Source organism: Chaetura pelagica, unplaced genomic scaffold (assembly GCF_000747805.2).
Source record: "Chaetura pelagica isolate M959 unplaced genomic scaffold, ChaPel_1.0 scaffold3, whole genome shotgun sequence".
Lineage (NCBI taxonomy): Eukaryota > Metazoa > Chordata > Aves > Apodiformes > Apodidae > Chaetura > Chaetura pelagica.
In genome coordinates, this window is record NW_009952974.1 from 12317405 (window position 1) to 12340856 (window position 23452).

General features: G+C 39.9%; 1 protein-coding gene across 4 annotated transcripts in view; it reads left to right on the forward strand.

Moving 5' to 3' along the window:
* Positions 1-15222, forward strand: part of RAPGEF4 (Rap guanine nucleotide exchange factor (GEF) 4) — a 122938-nt gene extending 107716 nt beyond the window's left edge. For all 4 annotated transcript variants that reach the window (XM_009996155.1, XM_009996154.1, XM_009996156.1 and 1 more), the window contains 6 exons: positions 3408-3498; positions 5655-5705; positions 6349-6436; positions 6763-6827; positions 13194-13248; positions 14682-15222. In XM_009996155.1, the coding sequence (XP_009994457.1) occupies positions 3408-3498; positions 5655-5705; positions 6349-6436; positions 6763-6827; positions 13194-13248; positions 14682-14809 (478 nt within the window). In that variant the 3' untranslated portion in view covers positions 14810-15222. The remainder of the gene's footprint in view (positions 1-3407; positions 3499-5654; positions 5706-6348; positions 6437-6762; positions 6828-13193; positions 13249-14681) is intronic.
* The last annotated feature ends 8230 nt before the right edge of the window (positions 15223-23452 follow it).

Here is a 23452-nt window from a genome sequence, read left to right on the forward strand (position 1 = left end):
AGTGGGCATGCAGGATCAGGTTTATATTCGGAGCAGAGATCAGAACTTCCCCCTCCGGTTGCTAAAAGCGGCCGCAGCGCATCCCGTTCCATGAGCGCCCCGGGACGCGGCCGCCGCCTGGCGTGTCCAGCAGAGGGCGGTAGCGCCCGCACACAGGGGCTTTCGGAACGCAGGGGCATGAAATGGGAAAATGTTGAAATGTGGTAAATTAAGACACAATAGTAATTTCCATAAATATTTGCAACCAAGCAGACTAAAAATTAGAGTTAAATATACCCTTAGTAACCCGCCCTAGCCCGTGGGTTCCTCGGTGTCATGGGTTTAATCCTATGCTATTTACAACAGCCTGACAACCTCTGTTTACTTCCATGTTTCTGGTATCACTGCAATGCTAAAAATAAATAGCTAAAAGCGGTCTGCTCTGCTGAGTCCTCTTTGTCTCCTAACAGCAGAGAAATCCAAAGCACAAGACTTCCCTCTGCACAAGTGGAGCGGGCAGGTTTAATTGCAGCCGCTGGGAAGGCTCTGGGAAGTTTTGCCAGGCTGCTGCCTTCTGTGCAGTGCTGCCATGGCAACAGGTGCCACAGCATGCAGTAAAACAAACACAAAGTGTGCCGAAGTTAGAGGGGAGAAAGAGCCAAGGAATTGGATCAAAAGATGCAGGCCCGGGCCTTGAAGCAGTATCTTTGAGGAAGTTTTGCTTGTGAAGGTCCTTGAGACCTAATGAGAACTTTACCCTACCTAGAAGTACTAGACTCATTAGAAAAGTGTTTGAGGAGAACAGCTCGGTGCTGCACTATTAATCTTAGGCATGACTGGTGGTAACAAAGTGCCTTGCACGTACTGATTTTCAAAGATAACTGTTACAGAGAACACTGTTCCCATTCTGTGATGGGGCTCAGACACCATTGCAGGAGGCTCATCCTTTTGTGTCTGCTGCCCCACGCGCCCTGTGTTGTGTGCTCCCAGGCTGCAGGCAAGCCCCAAGTGCTATCTCCAAGTGCTGTGCATATGTGCTTTCAGTTCCAGGAGCCATTGTTGCCTTTGCATCTGCTGGGAAAGGATGTAGAGGTTACTAGGCTCAACTCTTTTCTCCAACCATTGTAGACTTAAACTTCCAAGCAAAACGGAGAAGCGAAGTATATTTCCTACAGTGAGTTCTTCAGGTATTAATTGTATTTAAAAGGACTTATAGGATGTACTTGCACAAGCTCTTATGGATATCCACAAACCCAATTTGTATGTTTCCTGTTTGCAGTGTACCACTATACTCAGACACTTTCTTTCAGTTTTTGGAAATCATTCTTCTGATTCACATGTGTATGTTATAAGCCCAAAGAGCCTATAAGAATTTTTTGAAGGGTTTGTGTTTACATGGAAAATGCCAAAATGAATACACTTATGTAAATACCAAGAGATTTTAACCACATGTGTGTTTGGGTTGGAGATGAGACTGTGTGCATATGTGTGTGTTCACAATTCCAGCTAACAGGAGGATTTTTCCAATATAGTCTGTTTTGGAATGCTGAGGGACCTCTGCTCTGAAAACACTGTGGTGCTTTGGAGGATCCACTTTCTAACACTTTGCAGGCAGCATATATGCAGGGGAGCCATGCAGCACTGTTTCTCCTTCCTTCCAGGGGTCCTGTATTAGAAACTGAGATATTTAGTGTAGAGCCTGTAGAATTCACAGAATAGTTGGTTTAGAATGTCATATGTCTAGATGGATTTTAACAGGGACTTGTCAAATTACATTACTTAACACGGTATTTGGCAAAACTTCTCCTTTTTAAAATGAAAGATACATTCAAATTACATATTGCAGATACATTTGCAGCTGCCTGCTGTGTTTGACCACTGCTCCTGAATGGTACTAATTATTTTTACTATTCCACCATTTATTTTCAATGTCACAGGCTGTGGACAGATGTCCTTTTCTGGATTTAGTTGTGCCTGGAGAAGAAGTTACCATGGACAGCCTGTCCTGGCTGCTTTTTGTCCTTATTTCCCTTCAGATCCACTAACAAGGCACTCCCTGACCTGCTCTAGTCAGAATAAGTTGGGGTAGCTTTAGCATTTCAGCTTATCTTTGCTAACCTTGCTCACTGTCCCTGATCTGATGTGGGAGAATGTGTATGAGCAGCTCTTCCAGAAGATCTGAGGGCGCTGCAGTCTCCAACAGACAGGCTGTCAGAAGGGAGAGATCATGTTTTCACACACTCAGTGTTCACACAGTGCAGACACAAGTGAGGCCCAGATCTAAAGCATTCACCCACTCAATACATCAAGTCTGGTGAAATGGTGGGACAGAAAGGATAGAGTAACAATAGGGTGATATGGCAGTTAAGTGGCTGGACAGTAGGGTGTGGAGTTGGGGATACCTCAGAGGAGCTGAGGCATGTCATCTTTAGCAATGAATTAAAAAAATCTGAGAATTGTAGCTTGAATCTTGTGAAAGTTTTCTTGGTAAACAGCAAAAGAAGAAGAGAGTGTCTGAAACTGGATGTTGGCAAATAAATTGTGGAAAATACTAAATTATTTGCAGGAAGGAAGAAAGACACAGATCTATGAAAATAAGCTTTGTTCTCTCTCTTCTCCTCCCACTGAGTCAATGAGCCTCCTGATGCAGTCCCAACTGAGCAGTTGTGTGGACTGCTCCTGTCAGATTTGTCTACGTGTGCTGTGCTGGATCTTCCATAATAATAATTTACATGTTCTGTTTTTTCCTGATTAGTAACAAAAGTTCTCCTTTGCATTAGGGATGAAGGGTGACCTAGAGTTCCTAGTACCCAGGATCTCTTTAATGATGCTGGTAACAAATGGCAGTTCTTTTTCTGAAACATCCTAAAGAGTTCCAGAATCTACAAGTACTAGTTAGAAGTCATATACAGCGAGAAAGGTCACTGACACACAGGCATCTCTAGACAGCTGGTCTTCTCCCTTTAAAAAGACTCAGCTCCCTTATAAACTGCAATGAAGATCATCTAGGGACGGCTTCCAGTGTTCAGTAGCTGTTCAGAAGCTGTCAGCAGGTTCTGCAGCAAATGAGGTTCTAAACCAGTTGCTTCCACTGTTGCTGGTATTCCCTGGGACTGAATTGAGATGTTTCAGGATTGTGTTTCTGGGTGGGGAGGAACTTCAAAGACTCCTTTAATGTCCTTGCAGAAGCTAGTACCCAGTGAAGTGGAAGCAAGAGGTCATTTTAGGAGGGAGGGGAAAGGAGCCTCTGGAGTGCGGTGAATTACTCACACACTGGTAAAAGGGTGTGCTGCAGGTGTGCTGGCCTGGGCTGCCCAAATTCAGTCACCTCTATGCTAGATGCTTTGGTTCAACTCTCTTAAGGTTGTCATGTGCACTTCTGCCCTGACAGATGCATAGACCTTAAAACCTGGCCCTTTGTGTTTCAGCTGTAAAGAATACAAAAATCTGAATTCCTTTTTCGCTATTATTATGGGACTGAGTAATGTTGCTGTGAGCCGTCTCTCCTTGACATGGGAGGTAAGTCTTAGCTAAAATCCAGTTCCAAGAAGTTTGACTGGGATTTGTGCTTTTAGTTAGCCAAAACATTACTTGGGCCTTTATTCTTTATAAAATTAGATCTACTAATTCAGCTCCTGAGACTAAGCCTTTAGCTAATTTTTATTAGTGTGGCAGTACACCCATAGATCTGTTGAGCTCACAAGCAGTTAACAAGAGTGACAATAGCAGCTTTTATTGATGAGGCCATCCTCTGTGTTACTTTATCGATCATTTAGTGAGATCACTCCATAGATCCATCCTCTGTTTATACATATTATTTTCCGATCTCCATGTGGACTCTGTTGCCCTATTGAAATGTGGGTTTTTCCTATCCAGTTCTGGTTTTCTCTCTGACATGCATTCCCCTGCTTACTGTTAGTTTGACCTTCATTCTCAGAGCTTCCACCTTTTTCTGTGGCTTTGCTCTTTCTGATGTGAGTATATAAAAAGGGTGCAAAGTCCAGCAAGGTGATCACTAAGCACATGTAATCACTAAGAATGTACTTGTTGTCAAAAGCAGTGCAGATTTGAATGTGCATGTCATTTGTTTATTAGAAATTCAGAGTAGTTAGCAGGACTGAGGTAATGGATGCAATTGAGACCAAACTTTTAAAATGTGCTCTGAAATATGAGATCAGACTAACACAACTGAGAAGACACCAGCCTGGTTTCAAAAGTACATACTGCTAGTAACACATACAATGTGGCAAAGATTAGCATATCAGTTTATCAAAATAATGACCCTTCATTTGTGGCTACTGAGAGGAATAACCAGGAGACCTGAGACATTACAGGAGTAGTATGAAAAGAGAAGAGTGAATTGCATGTATATACAACATACAGCAATCTGAAATGGGCACAGGGGCTGAGCTGGAGGGGCACATATCATTTGTAGGTGTAGGGTATGAACTCGAGTCCAGGGAACTGCTATTGCATTATGGTTCTGTAGGACAGTCAATTTATCAAGAGGACCTGCAGCTTGATTTTAGCCAGATATGTATGCAGAATATACTTGAAACCAAACATACCAAGACCTGATTTTTGCTATATTATCATACATTTACATTAGTTCCATGCACAAATGAGATATTTGCAGGTGCAAATGTCCAAATATACCACTTATTTCACAAATACATAATCTGTATGCATATGCAAACTAGGAACGCAGTTGTTGACACATATCATTAAAAATTAGGCCCTTGCTGTGGCACAGTGTAAATATCTTGCTAGGGTACACACTCCAAATGTAGAAAGTATTGCAAAAAATAATTTCAGCACTATGAAGTCTCCATTAATTTTTAACATTACCCATTGCTAATAGTAGTCTGATGTAATCAGCAAATACAGAGAATTTTCTTATTATATCTAGAAAGCTGACATGTTCTGAGTGTGCATAAAACATTAGTGTGATCTCTGAAACTAATTAATAACATTTTCTAGCCTTTAAATTAGAATTATTGAATAGATATAAAATAGGGGAAAAAATATTTAATAAAATCCATTGCATCCCAATCACTGCATGATCTACTGACCATGATTTAGTTGTGTAGGTATTGTGGACTGAAAAACTATTCATTAATTTATACCCCAGAAAGCAGTAGAGGCTCTTGGCTGCTGGGCATGTCAAGAATTTGAGCAATAGTTGGTGATACATCAGCATGAACACAAAAACCTCCTGGAAATGCCCAGGCATGGATTTGAATGTTGCAAGGGCTGTTCATTATAGGTATGACTAATTTAGCTGAGCTACCCCTACACAAGCTGTGTATAAATCATATTTTCTTATAGCCTCTAATCAGGAATGTCCTGAAACCATTGACTTGAACTTTCGCCTAAATTCCGAATTCAGTGATTGCAAAGTGAGTCAAACAAAAATCTGAATCTAAAAATCCCAAAGGAGTAAATTCAAGTTGGGGTTTAAATCAGGATCCAGGTTTTGTGGCTGGTCTCGTCTCTATTTATAATCTGGTTGCTAGGAAACATGTTGTATTTTAGATTAGCACATTGTTAGAAATATCTGGCAAAAAAGAGCACTTTCCTGACTTAGGGCGTTGTAGAAGGAACTAGCATTTACAGTAAAATTGCCACACAAATTTGATTTAATTAAGGTTTGTTATTTTTGTTTTTATTAACAGAAACTTCCAAGCAAGTTCAAGAAGATCTATGCAGAGTTTGAAAGCTTAATGGTGAATAGCAATAGATCCCTTATTCTATGCACAATCCGAGCTAATTCAGTTTCTGAGTAACTGATTTGAATTCCTTGATTCATAACATTTTATATGCCCTTGTTTGACTTAAAGAAGTTTATGATCCCATTTTAGAGCTGCTAAAACAAGTATGTATGACTAATAAATTATACTCTTAGGAACCTACTCTGAGAGTGTGGTACTTATGTACCACTCAGAGTTAATCTGGGAACTCAGAAAAGCTTTATCACATGTTCTATGATAGTACATATGGGAAATTATATTTTCCAACCTGGATTTTCCAGGCAATACGTTTTAGTGTCAGAACATATGCAAAATTGAATCTGCAGCTGCAAGGAGGGAGGAAAGATGTGGTTTTCCTTTTATGATCAATTTTTTTTGTAATCATATCTTGCCTTGCTATTTGGCATGAAAAATGTTTGTGTTTGGCAGCTGCATTCTCATCATGTAAGCTGTATGGGAGAATAATAAAAAGGTGTCTTAGTTTGCAGATGCAGTTTTAAAGCCATTCTTTTCTCTCATGGCTTTAATAAATGTCATGACATCTAAATTAATGCATACAGTGTCTCAATACATATAATAATACATATTAATAATTATTTTATTTCTTTTTTTCCTTAAGGATCCATCAAGAAACCATAGGGCCTACAGACTAACAGTAGCTAAATTGGACCCTCCAATAATTCCTTTCATGCCACTACTTATAAAAGGTAAGCTTGGATGTTACCAGAATTATTAACATGAAAGCTATTTGTGAAATATTTGAAGAACAAGAGTAGCAGCAAGAAAAACCAAAATCGATCTCAGTGTGAGGTATGATCTTTTTCCATTATAATAAGCATGACAGAGACAAGAAAAACTGCTTTAGTACATCTGAATATCATACCTTAGTTATACTGGTCTGAGAGATTCTGCAAATTAAAATCTAAATGTTTTATAGCTGCTTTGATTTTTGTAAGGGATAGATAAAATGTTCTGCTGTTTTGTGTGACGTGATTCACTAACAGGCTTTTATGTGGGTTTTGTTTCTAAACAGACATGACATTTACTCATGAAGGAAACAAGACATTCACTGACAACCTAGTAAACTTCGAAAAAATGGTATGTATGACACATTTGAAATTAAAATGTTAAAAGACCTCCCTATTCATCTCTTCAAGAGTGAATTGCTCAACAATGAACTTCAGGGCTAGAGAACATGAAGGCAAGACCAAAAGCTGGCAAAATAGTCTGTGTTGTGTACATTGCCTGGGACCTCTGAGCTTCTGGGAAACCTCACAGAGGTGGAGAAGCAACTGCCAGAATGTTTCCTAGGAGAGGCAGCAGCAGTGACAGGAAGCAGAGCTGTTAGAGACAATTTTTAACAGTCATTTTGGGATCAAGCTGTGATTTTAACTGCCGGTCCTTCAAACAGAACTCAACTGCCTCAGGGTGCAATAGTTCTGCATTGCTCCTCAGAGAATGAAAGAAGCTTTCATAAAGAATGTCCACATCATGTTGTTTTCTTCTTTCCTTTAACAAGTGAAAGGAGACTTCTGTAACTTGATCGCTTTCATATTGGAAAGGGGAATTAGTCATAGGTTAGATTATGCTCAAATTTTATTTATTTTGAATCCTGCACCTAAACTCTCATTTTTTCAACACTGTTGTCAAAAACTGCAGGCTGGCAATTTCCCATGGCAGAAATCTCAACTGAAACTCAAGCTGAGAAGCAGTTCTCTTGGTTGCTAAGGCCATGTTCTTAATTAATGTTGTTTGTGACACCTACATCTGAGAACTAGTGTTAGCCAAGCCCAGCTATGAGCAGCTGCACTGCAAAACCAAAACTGGCTTACTGTTTCTGCAGCAAAGCTCCATTTAGCAGCTGTGCTAGAGCACTCCTACTCAGGCACCTATATCTGCTTGTTCTCAGTATTACAGTAACCAGAACCACTCCATGGTTATTTCCACTGCACTATGGAGGAGCTTGTCTTACCTGCTGAGAACTAATGCCATGGAGGGAAAGAGAGGAGGACTTTCAGATCTTCTGAAAACTTCAAAGAAAAGTGATCATCACTCTGAGTGAATTCTTCTCTTAGATTTTAGTCTGTAGCTCCAGGACAGCCTCTGCCCTAGGGTGAAAATACATCTCTACCAAGCTGAGACTTTTTTGTGGGTAAATGGTAGTGCTAATGCCTGAGTAAGGGCCTGAGCTCACTTTGCAGTAATGACATTCTGTAATTACATACACAGACTGTGTTGCCATCTCCTTCTAAAGGCCTTGAGCTTTCTACCTGCAGAAAAGGACTTTTTCCTGGACTGCTTGTTCTAATTAGATTGATAAATAAATGTATGTTAGTGCAGATAGGAGATCTTTTGAGGAACACAAAGGGATCTCAGACTTGGGTGGAGCACCTCCAGACCAGAAGAGATGGCAACTGCATTGCTATAGCCATGGCTATGTGGCTGGCTCCATGTTCTCCACCTCACTTGGCCAGAATGGCCAATACCTCCACTGGCCTCAGAGCTGCATGCCTTGGGGCTTTTCTTTATGACTGATTAGATGTAAAAGCCATTCCAGGGCACAGGAGCTCTCCTGTGAGCACTTGCCCATAGGCAGGAGTTTGACCCAGGCATGTCATTTAGAAATGGTTCTGCACCACTGTCTACCACAGTTTGGCACTCCCAAGGCCAAGAGTGAATTTTATAGCTGCTTAAATGATCTACATCAAGGCTGCTGCAGGTTTGCCCTTTCACCATAGTCTGCGCGTTACCTTATCTTCAGAAGTATGTTATCTTCAGAACATGGGTTTACTACTAGCACCCAAGGGTTTTAATTAAAATTTTATACTGTATGAATCATCACCCATTTTTGATCAGTAATCTGAGCTTTACGCATTTCCTTTAGGAACAGAAAGTGAAGATCAATTAATGTATTTTTTATTCCATATATTTTTCAAAGAATCAATATAATAGCTTTCTTCAGTTACTGCTCCACCTAAAAGCTCACTCTGCTTTTTGTCCAGGCCTTACTACAAAGTCTATCTTTTGTCTTTTTAAGGTTCTTCACTGGCTATTCTGCACGCTTCTGAAGTGTTTTAACTGCTTCTCTCAACCCATTCCTCTTCAAAGCAGGACGTATTCGGATTCCACATAATTAATTCAAATCCTAAAGTGGACCTGGCAGTTTTTAGCCTTTTGTGTCATCAGGTCAAGCAAAGAAAAGCCTCAGTCACTACCACCTACTTGTGTTAAGCTTAGAACTGTCTTATCCACACATTATTGCCAGATACTAACTAGTGAAGACAAGAACACTCAGGCAAATAACACTCAGATAAACTCAGCTCTCTTTTACATAAGTGTAAAATAAAGGTGGATCTGTGATACTATTCTGCCATTTTCAGGAGAAAAGCAGAAACCAGATTTCCTCATGGGAGTTGTGTCCTGCCTGTTTGTTCTGTGTGATGTTCTGTCACAAGCAAATGGAGATACCTCTGAGGATTGCTGGGAGCCACTCTTTCTCATCTCTCTAAAATAGCTTTGTTCTTTAGAAAATTATTTCCCTTGATCCATCCTAATTTTGATGCTAGCTGAAGTTTATGAATAAAAATATCTGGGCAGTTGCCACTGGTGGTGCCATTTGCCACCAGAGGAGCCAGGTCCCTCATCTCTCACGTAAGCACAGTGATGAAACCGAGAACAGCCTCTGGCATCATGTCTGCATTCTCACCACAGAGCTCTGATCCTGACAGCTGATGTGCTGCTGACAACTTTATTCCTGTAACTAGCAGCCAAAAGTAGAAGTTTGATCTAGTGGCATCTCTTCAGCTGAAACAGCTTCCATTAAATCTTTAATGTTTTCTGTTGTTTCTGTTATTTATATTAAATGATGCATCTTAAAACACACGGGGGCTGTCAGACAGTGTCTGAGCCAGCAGTTCCCCAAGTGCCAGAAACAACGAGGCCTGGTTTCCTAATCATTTGTGTTTCATGGCTGTTGAGCTCTGCTCAGAGCTTTCCTCGTGGCTGGGGCATGTGTAGTTTCTTCATGGCTGGGGAATTCTGTGTGAATCTGCTTCTGTCATAACATTGGAACTTGCACTACAGCCTGTTCTCTGTAGGAGACAGGCGAACATGGTGCTTACACAATCTTTCTCTTATCCACAGCCATCTATTTTTACAGAAAATTGGTAGGAGCTTTCTTATGTTTGAAAACTGAGTTCTTTTTTCAAGTTTAAAAAAACTCTCTAGAAGTAGGGAAAAACAAACAGAGGTTATTAAGCCACATTATCCTAGGGTTTTTTTAGCAAGTCAAGCTAAAAAGGAAAGGGGTTGAGTCCATTTTTTACTGCTACACTTTCCTATAAATTGATCAGAGGTGTAGTGACAGAACTGTGGTATTGGCAGTAGAGGGGGGACGTCACTCTGCAGAGCATTGCTGAGCTTTTACCTGCTGCTGCCTTTGTAACTGCCTGCTTCTTCTTCCCCTTCTGCTCCTCATGGATGCCTCTTATTTGGAGGCACCTAGACCTGTCTAGGTAAAAGCTGAATACATACTTGTCATAGAGGAACAAGGAATAAATAGTCTTGTAAAGTTTTTTGAATGCTGTAGTTATAATTTGGCAGGTTGAAGACATGTTGAGATCTGCAGGTAGGTGAAAGATACAAAGATGTCAATATACAGCAAACACAATTAGCTTGTGATCTGGAATACACATTTGTCTTTTAGGTCCAATAATGACCCTCTTTTCAGGTGAAAGAGAGCCCCTAAGGTTGCCAGCAGTATTATTTCCTATAAACTCTGGATGATTTAGCAGATACGAGATAATCTACAACCTGCAGCACAGTACATTGCAGTACTTAACATTCAAGTTACGCTGCTTTTATAGCTATATATTCTGAAAAAATTTAGAAGCCCTTTCCTAGATTATTTTCTGCCAGGGAAAGAAGAGAGAGGAAAGTGAGAGAAATACTGAACATGATTCTCCTTAAGGACAGGCAATGATTCTCCTCAAGGACAGGCAATATGTCATACTCTTGGCCACTTACTGATTTGCCCTGTTTTCAAACCTCAGCTGCGTAATCCTGCGCTCTAACAGCCAGTACAAAATTTTGTATTGAGAGAGAGGGGGAAGATGCAATTATTTGGGAATTTTATCAGCGCCATTTCTTGAATCATCAGACAGCCAGAACAAAGATCATTTTCCATGGCACCATCTCCATGTAGTACTCTCCAGCAAGTCTCAGAAATGACAGCTGTTGAGGGAGCAGAAGTCATGAAAGAGCTCTGGAAGTGCTGGCCTGCCATGGTGCTGGCCACTGATGCTTCCTTTTGTCAAGCATCTTCATCCTTCAGGTGTGAAATGAGGATTAGAGAATCCGCACATATTGGTTTTCAGGTTTTGTGGAGATGAACAAAAGGGAAGTCACACTCTGATCCTTATGCAAAAAAAAAAGGCAAACATTTTTTCATTTTTTGAACATAAAGATTATGCAAAAAATGTGTGACTAAAGCCTGTAGTAGTTTTCTATGGCATATATGAATATTTATAACTTAGAAACTTGGGTTTGGAATGGATTAGAAGATAATATGCTGGCCTGCTGCCACTGTTCCAGACTGTGTAAAACTTGAAAGAGTATGATTGTGTATATATAATATGCTGGTAGTAGTGGTTGCTCGTTATATTATGCAGTTGGTTCTGTTTCAGAAGGACCCAAATTTAGGTTTGTATGGCTTTTTGATAATGGTCTTTCTTAGCACAGTGAGTAAACAGAGGTTAATTTTTGCAGGCATTAACTTGAGGTAATCCTCTATTTGAAGAAAAATTGTAAAGAGCCAGAAAATAAATTTCCATCTGAACATTTTCTCTGTACATGTTTTCTTGAATCAAAAGAAGACAATCCAATTTATCTTCAAGATTCAGGAAGGGAAATGTGCTTTGCTTCATCTGCTGTTTTTTTGTTCAATGTGCCCTTCCAAAGAGGACATCTTTTGAGTTTGTTAGACAGTACAACAGCACCTGGGAAAAAGCAATGTGAAAGAAGCTCTTAAAGGACACCATGTTCCAGAAGCTCCCCATTGGGTTGCAGTGATGTCTTCTGGCCACAGTTTCTCCAGTTATTCTGCCTTAACACCTACTTCCTCATTCCTTTGTGTTTCATAATTGCCAAGATTCTTCTGAATGCACAGATTGAATGAGATTATTATCAGGAATAGGCAAAGTAACTCCTTAAAATGAAGCCTGTCAGCCAACTGAAGGAAGGCAGGCAGTTCAGCCTTTAACCAGAAATCAGATGAGTTCATTGTCACTTCAGTTTTACTTACCTTCACTACACACCTGATTTTTCTTTCAGTACAGTGCATCATTGCAGTATTTATTCTGAATGCTATACCTTTTTTTGGAACAAATTTCCCACATAAAGAAAAAAAAAGTAAAATTATTTCATAGAACACACTACTTTTGATAAATCTAGGTTTTCACTTATGAAGCTTAATATTGAACTAATCAAACACTGAGCCTACAGTCTAGCTCCAAATATCATTATTAAATGAGGCTTCAAAACCTAAACATTTACAGGTATGAAAAACTAGGGTGTGTATTAATCCATCTAAAAAGCACATCAAGGACAATAGCTATCTTCAGAAAAATGGTGTCCTTAGTGAAGCTTCCCTTGAAGTCAGATGCTGTTGAAACTTCATCAGATTGACTGGTCCAGCTTTATGGTCTCTGCTCAAAATAGTGAGCGAAGTGATAGCTTATTTACTGAAGAGCAAGCACAGCCAAGGGTTGAACTGACTTCTGCTTTTTTTTTGTGAATTACCAGTAGAAATGTCCACCAAAAGTTAATCCACTTTCTGTGTTGAGTTAGATACACTTGCACAAGCTAACACTTAACAGGCCTGTTTGATGGAACTTGTCTAGCCATAGTTGTAATGGTGGCCTTCCCACCTGTGAATTGAGCACACTTGTCAGTGAACAAATGCCCTCAAATGTTCATTTTACACTGTCGTTTTCCAGGAGGGCTGCATTTGAAGCTAAAATAGATATGAAAGGGGAAAGCTCTTTAATGAATGAATATGTTCTAGAAATGACCTTGCTGTTAGGAACTGATGGTCTAAAAATTAAAACATGTACATACTGCAAGGTGTTCTACATGATAGTCCTACTTTTTAATCTGGGAAGGAGGTATCAAAGAAATGCACATTGAAGACACTGATTTTAATTCCTAGTTAACGCCTTTTACAGCATCCAAGCAAGGGAAAGGGTTCTCTGAGCACATGTAAATTACTCTCATGCTCATTTTAAGCCTGTGTAAATGCAAATCACACCCTACATATGAGGGTAACAGCACTAAAATTATATTTTCATTCATATGTCTGCTTTTATTGGCATGTGTCTTCACACTCAGGCACAGTTAGGTGTTTCATTTAAATGATGATGAAATACAGTGCTTGTTCTCTGATTGCATCCCATCTTTTCTTTGCAGCGCATGATTGCCAGCACTGTCAGGACAGTGAAATTCTGCCGAAGCCAATCCTTCAGTAAGTATATCACAACATCTGCACAGTCAGCATTATCATCAGTAGCTACAGTAATTAGTGTGTACCAGAGTTGAAAAGCCTCTTTTCTAATGATTCTTCCATGTTTGCATCCTCCAGTGTTTCACAGAGTGAAATATCCTTCAGGAAGCTCTAATAAACCCCTTCTCCTTCATCTCTTTTCCAAGTATGTGAAGGAGCTACATATCTGTGAGGTCTCTACACACCTGTCTAATTAGAAAAGGTTGAAATTAGCCACTCACTGGGTTCAGAAGTGGCTGAAATGAGGCTAGCAGACAGTATGACACAGGTACATGCAAGGTACTTGCTTGGATAAACCCTGTTTTTATAAGAAACCAGGCCAGAAACATGACATTTATAAATGACAGAACTGCATAAGGTGATTAACTTAAAACCTGTTTGTCAGTATCATTACCAGAACGTACTTGAGGCCATGTAAGATGACAGAGCTGTATGGTCAGACAGGCTTCTCTGTGGGTCGCATCACACTGTCAGCCCCAGTACACACTGGCCAAGTGTTTCCTCAGCACTTTATTCATTTTGCCTCACAGCAGCCTTCCTCTTTCTCAAAGAACAGAATAAATAGTATAAACCAATATTTTTTAAATAAAAATGGTTTCTTTCCATCTGGTAAAAGCTTAGATCTTAGAAGATCAAGATAAGGGAGCTTTTTTTTTTTCTCCCACCATCAAGGTTTTTATGACTATGTACCTTTTCATTTGAATGTACTGAGCACTAGTGAGACCTCCATGTGCACGTTATTTAGAAATGGAAGTAGATTTTCGCTATACATGATATAACAAAATGTCAGTATATAGATGTACTGTGTCTAAGTCCTGTCCTTTTTATATATATGTAGTAGGTACTTCAGTCTCTTTTTTAGAGCAGTTACCTTGCACATATTTAATAGGTACAATGCTGTTAAGTAATGTAAATGGGTAGCAATTTTTGAGGCTTGAATGGAGCAGCCACTAAGCAGTACAGTGTTACAGATACTTAGTACTGAGCTAGAAACAGGAATATTTCATGAAAGGAGGCATAAATCAATTGTATAGTTTGAATCTGTGTGAAAGCTGCTGGATTGAAAACAGATGGGCAGCTTTAAATCATACAAGTTAGCCATATAGTTTACAGCTATTGACTGGTAAGGTGATCTATAAAACTGTAACCAAGGGCCATCAATTTAAAGAAATGTAACCACGGATATCTGAGAGAAGAAGTTAATTTGGGAAGGCAGTAACCAGAAAGACTATCAGATATGGAGGAAAGGTTTCAAAGAGAGCGATTTCTAAATATTTTCTTTTTAACTCACCATGAACTACTGTTTCCTGTGACAGCTTGTAAAGAGTTATGCGTTCTGCTCAGACATTTGTTCACTTAAGTGTATCAATCCTACATCATTTCTCTTTCACCAGATCCCGACGCAGCCCTGACTAATAAGAACCATCAGGATGTTCGGAGCTATGTGCGGCAATTAAATGTGATTGACAACCAGAGAACTTTATCACAGATGTCTCACCGACTAGAACCGCGTCGAGCGTAAACATTTGAAGCAATGATGAGAAAATGATCTTTTATCCTGTCAAGGTCACTTGTTAAGAACTTCACTTTCTCTGCTACCATGCTGCCACTACAAAAATAAGCAAAAACATATTCTAAGGTCCTAGGCAACGCACAATGTACCAGCCTGTAAGAGAACTTTGTCTGAGGAAGGATTTAACCACTGTAGCTGAACGGGTGGCCATGTTGGGAACTGCTAATTTCTCTTAAGGTGTAGTAAATGATTTCTCATATGCATAAAAAAAAAGGCAGAAGATAAAACAGAATAGTTAGTGAAAAATGCACAAAAAGCTTCTCACAGTTCTAAGGAAGGTAGTGTTTTTCTCCTTAATTAAAAATCTGTGCTTTTTCATTTATTCTCTACGTCAGGACCAAAACTGATCATCAGTTTAGCTTCTCCCAACTAGTCTTGACCTCAGTAGAAGACGTATCTAAGCATCCAATGAAAGAAAGTAGGCTCAGGAGAGGTCTAAGGTATAGTTCCATTCAGGGAAGACTCACTAATAGTTCCATTTGAAATAAAACAGATACTAAGAAAAGTTTCTAATCTTAGTCATACTGCCTATTATTGCAATCAGTGTGGCCACTTCAGAAAACTGACAGGACTAAAAATATTTTTAATTATAAATAGGTTAACCTGTGTTTACATTTCAGTTATTTTTTTTAAACTACCAATCATGTTTTTACAAAATTGAATTACAATAATAAGGTTGTCAGAATCAATAGCATAAAAGTAGCAAAGGACTGGTTCAAAAAGAGCACAATATGCACAAACAGATTTCAAGAATAATTTTCTGGACATTAAAACCTTAAACTTCAGCTATAATTAATTGTGGCTGGTTAACACATTTTCTGGTCTTAAGCATTTACAAATATCTTAATTTTCAGCCAATTGTTTTGCACTTTCAATAGACTGTAAATAGATCTTAATTCATTATTGTTCTAGAATATTTATTTATGTAATAGCTATTGTGCCAAAATAATGCAGTTTTATTTATTTTGTTTAGCATGTTATGAGAGTGCAGCTTTTGTCTTTATACTTTGTGTGCATTTTATCTGTAGGAATTGTGTGATGTACGTTTTCTGTAAATAACACACAGTACCTTATTAAACGTAATTGCTGGGAAGGTTTAGTCACTGGCCTTATTTGCACTTTCAGCTGCATTCCTGCATAAATACCAATGCTATTAATTGGCTGAAATAGCAAACTTGGCTTGTCATTTGCCGGGCCTTGAAACCACAGTTAGGCTACATCCGTTGTGATAGGGATGAGCAATTTAAAGCCAGACAGATCCATCTCTACCAGAGGAGATGACAGCCTTGCAGTGATGTAACACTATAGTTTTATTAGCATTTCTAAGAGACTCCCCTACCCTCCCATGTAAAGACAGAAAACATTTAAATTGGAAAGGTTCAAATGAAGAAAGGATGTAGTCTTAAGTCTAGCTGTCTGACTTGTTTGTCCTCCTTGGTCACCAATATAAGCACTACAAGTTTCTTGGACAGGATTTTACCTCAGGTTGGCTAACCTAAGTTGAGACCTTGGCTACTGTGGCTTTGTTCACCTCAGGGAGGTGTACTGGGTCCTGCAGCCAGGAAGGAAGAGGTGATCTGTCACGTACCCTTTCCTTTCCAAGATCATTTGCTGTGGCATGGATACTGCATAGGATGGCTATACTACTGGGGCAAGCACTGATGGTGGCCAACTCTGTGCTAAGGGAGGGATGATGTTCACATGGCCAAAGTCTAACCTATTGCATTCACACTGGCCCTGCTCTGCAAAGCGGGATGTCATAAAACAAATTAAGCCTGCAATTGGGAGTTGCAAATATTTCTCATAATTAAGATGACCTCATTGATATAGTCTACACTTCGCCTCAGATACAGAGTATACTTTTCTTGGCACTGACCAGGACTGTGTGGAGTCACTATACACATTTAAGATTTTAAATTTTTATCTGTAAAAATAATTACATCTTTTAGTCAAAACAGAAATGCTGCAAAAGCTGAGCGTCACAGGGAAATGCTGACACACAGAACCACTATGTGCTCTGTATCTGCATTCTGAAAGGAAAGAATTACACAGTTAAGAAATACTCTGCAGCATGACGAAATAATTTATTTTAACTTTGCTGTCTGACTAGAAGTTCAAGATAATTCAGAGGAAAATGAGCTAATAACATAGAGGCAAATTTGTGTCTTATTTCAAGTGAGAAAAATTTCTTATTGCTATTTCTATTGCTTTATGAATATACTTCATATGGCTTTTTCAGATACACAATCTTCCCAGAAGCAAAGTATGCAGTAGAATAAACTACATGGACACAATTAATTCAAAATATGTTTTTATCTTTGCAGTCAATTTATAACATTTGTGAGTTCATTATTATATTTGTTCCAGATCTGTTCCTATTGTTTGGACTTCCATTTGTTTCTGTATTAACTGGACTATAAAGCTGCCAAGTTTCAGCTTGGCTCTGTACACAGGCCGATTCTTCATCTGTTTAGTATGTTTTTGTCCTCTTGGTTTATTCTTTTATTCCTTAGAACCTCTAACTGTTTTACTTACTTGTTGCCAAACAGTCTCTATCGTGTACATGATGCCAGTGATACAGAGGCTTTATGGCACCTTCATATCAACAAATGAATGCAGTTTACCTACTCAATGAGACTGCCATCAGGCATTTTTTAATTTTCTAATAAAGGGTGCTGCATAAATAACAAGTGTTGCTATCTGTGTATCTAAATCATTCAAGTGGCTCAGATAGTTGCTATGGTGCTAATCACAACCTACATACCTTAGACATTAAATGAATAAAACTACCTTCTGGCTCTGGGATCCATACTAGGCTTCTCTCCCTCCCTGTGTTGACTTTACAACAGGAAGGCAGCTGTCGATGGATCATTATTATTCTTGCTGTATGAAGTCGAGGCGACTGTTCCAACAGTGTGAGGAATGAATAGGAACTCATGAAACACTGAAATTTCACAACGCCCATACTATCTTCACCCTGTGCTTGCAGCTGTGAGTCACAGCTTGATCCTGCTTCAATGGAGGGACACCCCTTCCTTACCCACAGACTGTGGGGCCACTCTGTGAGCCTGGGCTCGGATGCTGCGCCAACACAGCCAAGCAGAAGACAGGTCAGGTGATGCCCAGCTCTGCACCTCTCATGGTCTGTACTGCTTTAGTTATAGCACTTGGCCTGATTTTGGTCAGTGCCAGCTAGCACTGCATGAGAGTGCCCAGCCATTATTTGTGGGAGAGCATGGACCAGGGATCATTGCCAGTGGACAACATGGACAAGTCTGTCTGGACTGTCTCTGTACCCTTCTTGCAGTCTTCCACTGGGGCCCAGGATGCTTTGCACCTTCATTAGTCCCACTTGCATGAACAGCATAAACACTGCAGCAAGAGAAAACTCTTCAAAATAACGATTGTGCCTGAGAGTCACAGGTTGTACCATGCCACTATGGCTGGTGCATGCTACTTGGCCTCAGTCCCCAGAGCTGCTGTCCTGTTTTATTTACTAGCAGAGTCATTGCTGTAGTCTTCAGATGTGACAGGGAGGCAGTGTCCACAACAAACAGCTGCTGCTGGGGACCAGTGAAGCTGCAGAACTCACAGAGCTGGGATGGTGACACCTTGGGCATTTAGGAAAAAGTCCCCCATCCAGGATTCAAGTCAGAGCACAAACGCCTCTAACGTCGATGGCTAAAGAGACACAGGGTACAGCTCCCCCCACCCCAGCACATTTTGCTATTGTTGCTTTGTTAAAATTTGCTGTTTTTCTCAATGACCAGACCCAGTACTAACCAGTGCTAGGCCAAGGAACAAACATTAAATCCCAGAAGGCTGAATCCAACATACTAGGAGGCTACAACTGTTTGGTAAAGGCAGGATCCAAAATATTTTCCCTGGACATCTTGTTCCAAGCTGATCAGCCACAAAGACGTGTTAGTGCTAGATAAAAGAGCTCAAATGTAGTTGCAGGACTCTGCAGATGGAGGGTTTGGGTTTTTTTCCTCCTAAGAATAATGCTGGGAAGGCACACAGCCTCTGCAGACCGGGTACAAAGAGAGAGACAAAAAAATTCCCTCTTTTCAAAGAGATACTGGCAAAACAACCTTTTAAATATAAGAAGTTTAAATACAAATTAGAAATCTTACAAAATAAGTTAGAGAGAAATCAAAAGGTTTAACCTGCAGGGGTACCAAAAGAGATAATGAATTTTGCTTAAAAAAAAAGAAAAAAAAAAAAATTAACAAAATGTAATGGCAGAAAATTGTAAGTCTAAATTGTTAACAGAGCCTCTTAGTAAGGTCAACTGCATAATATACAGTACCTTAACCTCTTCCAGCAATTTTAAAACACCACGCAGCTTAAATAGACTACTTCTGAATTCAGCCGTATTTCTTCTGGGAGCTCTGAATGCAAATCAAGAGGTAATAGTGGAAGAAAATTAAAAGATGTGCTATTCTCATTTTTTGTACTGATAACAAGGAAAGCAGCATAGAGAGTGATATGGCAAAGTGAACCTCTAACTTGAATAGCTTTTCTTTCACTGTTAATCTGAAATGCATTACACCCTGCCTTTTCAAATAATCATAATGTTCTTTACTGTAACCTGCATTAAAGTTTAGCAGGCACAAGCAGCAGCTGTCACCAGAGGTCAGGGTATTAGCAATCAAAGAAAATAATGACCAGATTAAAAATTTATCATTAAAATTACTAAACCAGAAACTTTCACAGCAGCTTCTATTCACCTTGAGCACAAACAGTGAGCAGAGCCCTGCTTCTAGGGCCATAGCTGTGCCACCCTCAGACATCTCCCCCAGCAGTGCCATGGGGTGTTCTGGTCCTCAGCCAGGGTGACAGCACGGCCAGCCTCAGTGGCCAGAAGGGACTCTCACCCCCTGGCCCGCTCTGGAATGGGCACTGCTGTGCCAAACCAGCTCCTGCAGGACAGGGAGCTCTGCAACACTGCTGGTGGCTAGAACCTGATCTCCAGCTTCTCCCTGTGGTGGGAGGCTGTGGTCAGTGTGCCACAGGAGCACCCAGGGCACATCCTCCATGTGCTTACCATTGGATGGTAAGACTTACAACATGTAAGACTGGCTCTTACTTCATCTGCCCCATGCACTGCTTTGGCAATAAAATACAGCTCTCGTACTGCACCTAACTAGGGAAGTAACTTGTAAATTCACAAAGGAAAGTAATTCTGGCAGTTTACAGCTCAAATGATGAGGACCTACTGTAAAAAAGAAGATTCTTATCATTAAAAGGGCAAAAAAGTGCGTGTACAGCTGCGAAATCTGTCATTTACGTCTCACTGCTGAAGGGTATTTCACAAAGGGTTCATTTTTAATAGGTTTGGCACTCAAAGGTAGTTTCTGAATTCAAAATTAAGTCAGAAAACTACATGAAAATGCATAAAGAATGCATAATTACCAAGGCAAATTGAAATATTTTTCTTGGAAAGGCCATGTAATAGAAATGTGACACACAGGGGTACTGGTAAGAGACTGACCTTTATTTCCTGGCCGTAATCCATTTGGGTCAGAGTGACAAAAAGCAAAGCCTTTGTCACATGGCAGGGGTCAGCTAGTTGTGTTTAGTTTTTTTCCTCTTTTTGCTTTCAAATGCAAATAAAGCACATTACCAATGAAAATAATGATTGTAAATGAATACCTCAATTAAAGGAAATTTACATAAAGATATGTAGGATAAAGGTGACAGTAGACACTCCAACATCCTAACAGACAATAACCCATTTCTTCATCAACTTCTGTCAATAATCATAAGCTTTCTGCTCTCCATGGTTTCCTCATTATAACACCACCTCTTGTGTTTTTAAATAGTTCTTTCTTCAGATGCTGTCCAAGCCAGCAAGTGAATCCACTAGCTGTATTTGCAGACTCTTTGTGGTTTTTCACAGGTGTACATTATTTCTGCACAGGAGTACTGTCGGCAGCATTGTGGATGTTCTCAGATAACAGAGAGCCAGTGTTGCCTTGGGTTTTCTTTAGATGTCCTCATTCTCTGTAGGACTGACCCTTGAGGGCTGCGGCACTGGCAGGTTGCTGCCTAGTGTCTGTTTGAAATCTAACATTTCCTTCCATTTGTAATTCCTGCCCTAATGTTTCTCCTGTTCCAGTTGTCTGCTGTGTAACGCTTTTGTGCTGCTCCTGATCAGTTAGTGCTGTTGCCAGAAGCTATTACAGGTTTGCACAACTAGCTGTTGTTAATAGTGTGTTAGTGTTTAGCAGGGTTGATCACCGTTTTTGTGGGGGTTTTTTTTGGAAACACAGGCAAAAGGACTGGGATGATACAGCTAAACAGATTGGTCCTCAGGGCTTTTCTGAAGCAATCTAGTATTATGGGCATTTTCTAGACCTATTTAATCTCTAAATCCAAAGACAAAACAATGTGATCTTCAATAGACAGGTTTGTTTCTAATTAATGTACTCTGGATTAAACAAGTAGCAAAAAATATAAGTTACTAATACTACAGTACATCATTAAAAGGAGCTAATATTTTCTTGTTAGCTCAAACTGATTCTCTGTCAATGGTCGCCAAAGGGTTCATGATTCCTGTGGCTGCTTTTGCTTCCCAAGAAAGGTAAATGTAGTAAATAGTTAGATAGTAATTAGTTTTAATAAAGAAAATAGCATACAATGCTTTAAAGCAGCTGTTCAATGTCCTGTGTTGTTACCTTCCCTCAGTGGTCCTCACAGGTGCAATTGTGCCTGTCTTTCCCCAGACTCCCTACAACCAAGCAAACTATTTGAAAAATATCATGAGGGACACGAAGGGACTGTTGCACCAGCAGAGCTCACGGTAGTGCAGATTAGAAAACCCACATGTGCACAGCAACAATAAATTCAGTACAGTTTTAGAATAATTAAAAAAAAAGCGTTAAGCCATATTCCCTTTTAGAGAAAAAAGGCACTGAAATTAGAACAACAAATTAAGTCTATTGGACCACAAAATTTAATATAAGGAGGGGTATGAGGTATATATATAATTATAAGTATGTAATGAAATGGTAACAGAGCAGGGGACTAGTGAGTGGATTACAGCTGAGTATAATGATTGGCTAAAAATTGTGGTGCCAGTAAAAGATAAGAAAACCATTCTTGTAAAACAATCAAGAAATGTATTTCGTGTTAATATTTTGCCATCTCATTGCTATCTCGTTGTTAATTGTATTGACATTTTTGAAGAAGTTATATGTGCTTTTATACTGCACACATGCCTGATCAAAAGACAAACAGTATACAAGCTGTAGCCTGTCAGTTCTGAAAACCATTATGTACAAAGCAGGTATTTGATCCATATGTAATACAGCCATCGCACACAAACCTTCTCTGCCACACAAATGCCTGTATTTTATCATTCTAGCCTGCATGTAATAATAATGTCCTTAATAATGTTATAATTAATAATATTTTACAACAATATCTAAATTCATATTAATTATACAATATAGGCATTTTCACAAATTTCTTCTTTTTCTTTCCAATACAAAGACAAACAACAAGAGAAAATACAAGAGAAAACAACAGCAGAAAAAACTACCAGTTGTGTGGGTCTAAGAGATGTTCACTGATTAGGCTCTATCTTTCTTCATTTCCCATGAAAGCACCCACAGGACACTAAAGCCTGTGCTGCTGAAGCAAACAGGACTCAGCCCAGGCTGTGTGGGCATGGGGGCTGCATGCAGCATCAGGCTGGTGTTTGTGGGTGCATGTTCACCCTGCCATTTACAGCAGGAAAGGAGGGATTGCCTTCAAGCCAAATCCAAAAGCAACTCCTTAAATTTTCCGCTTGCCATGTCTCAGAAATTGCAGCTTATTTTGACTAGCATTACCATTCAAGCTCTCTTTTAGTCATTAAACCAAGCCTGCCAGTTATGTTTTGGGGTGTAGCTGCAGAGGTGTGTGATTGCAGCATTTCTGGACATACCTGCCTGAGTTTCAGTCTAGACACCCAAGCAAAAATAACAATGCAGAGAGGGTTTTCAGACCTCTTCAAGGTCACAGACCTGATGGTACAAATGGCATAAAATTAATGCTACCATATTGTTACTGCTACTATTGCTCAAACTAGCTAGATTAACACTAACATAGCGCTAGCGCTACATCTTTTACCCCAACATGTTTACAACCTTCTGTCCTGGTAGATCCCAGCCATGTTTTCTGACCTTTTTTTTTAAGCTAGAAACAGAGGCAAGCCATAGCAGCCTGAGAAGCAGAAGAGCTTCAAAGAGACTCCAGTACTAAGCCTAAACTGAGCTCTGAAGGAGAACTGAAAAATACTGAGCAGGTGTCTACCTCCAAATTACCTGTGTCTAGAGTTTCACGTACAGTTTAAGCTGGCATAACCCATTACTACTGCTAAAAAATTACTTCCAGGCTCTGTCCCCACTCAGCTGCTCCCACCAGCCCTTGCTCCTCTCCTGCCTTTGCACTGGCACAGGTCTTTGTGCAATTGCCCCATGACCTGCATTCAGACCTAGGGGAAAACAGACTGCTTTTCCCTGCAGAAGCGTAGCCTCTGCATCCCAGCTGAGTGTGCACACACCACGCTGGCAGAAGCCCAGGTGGGCAGTGCAGCAGCAG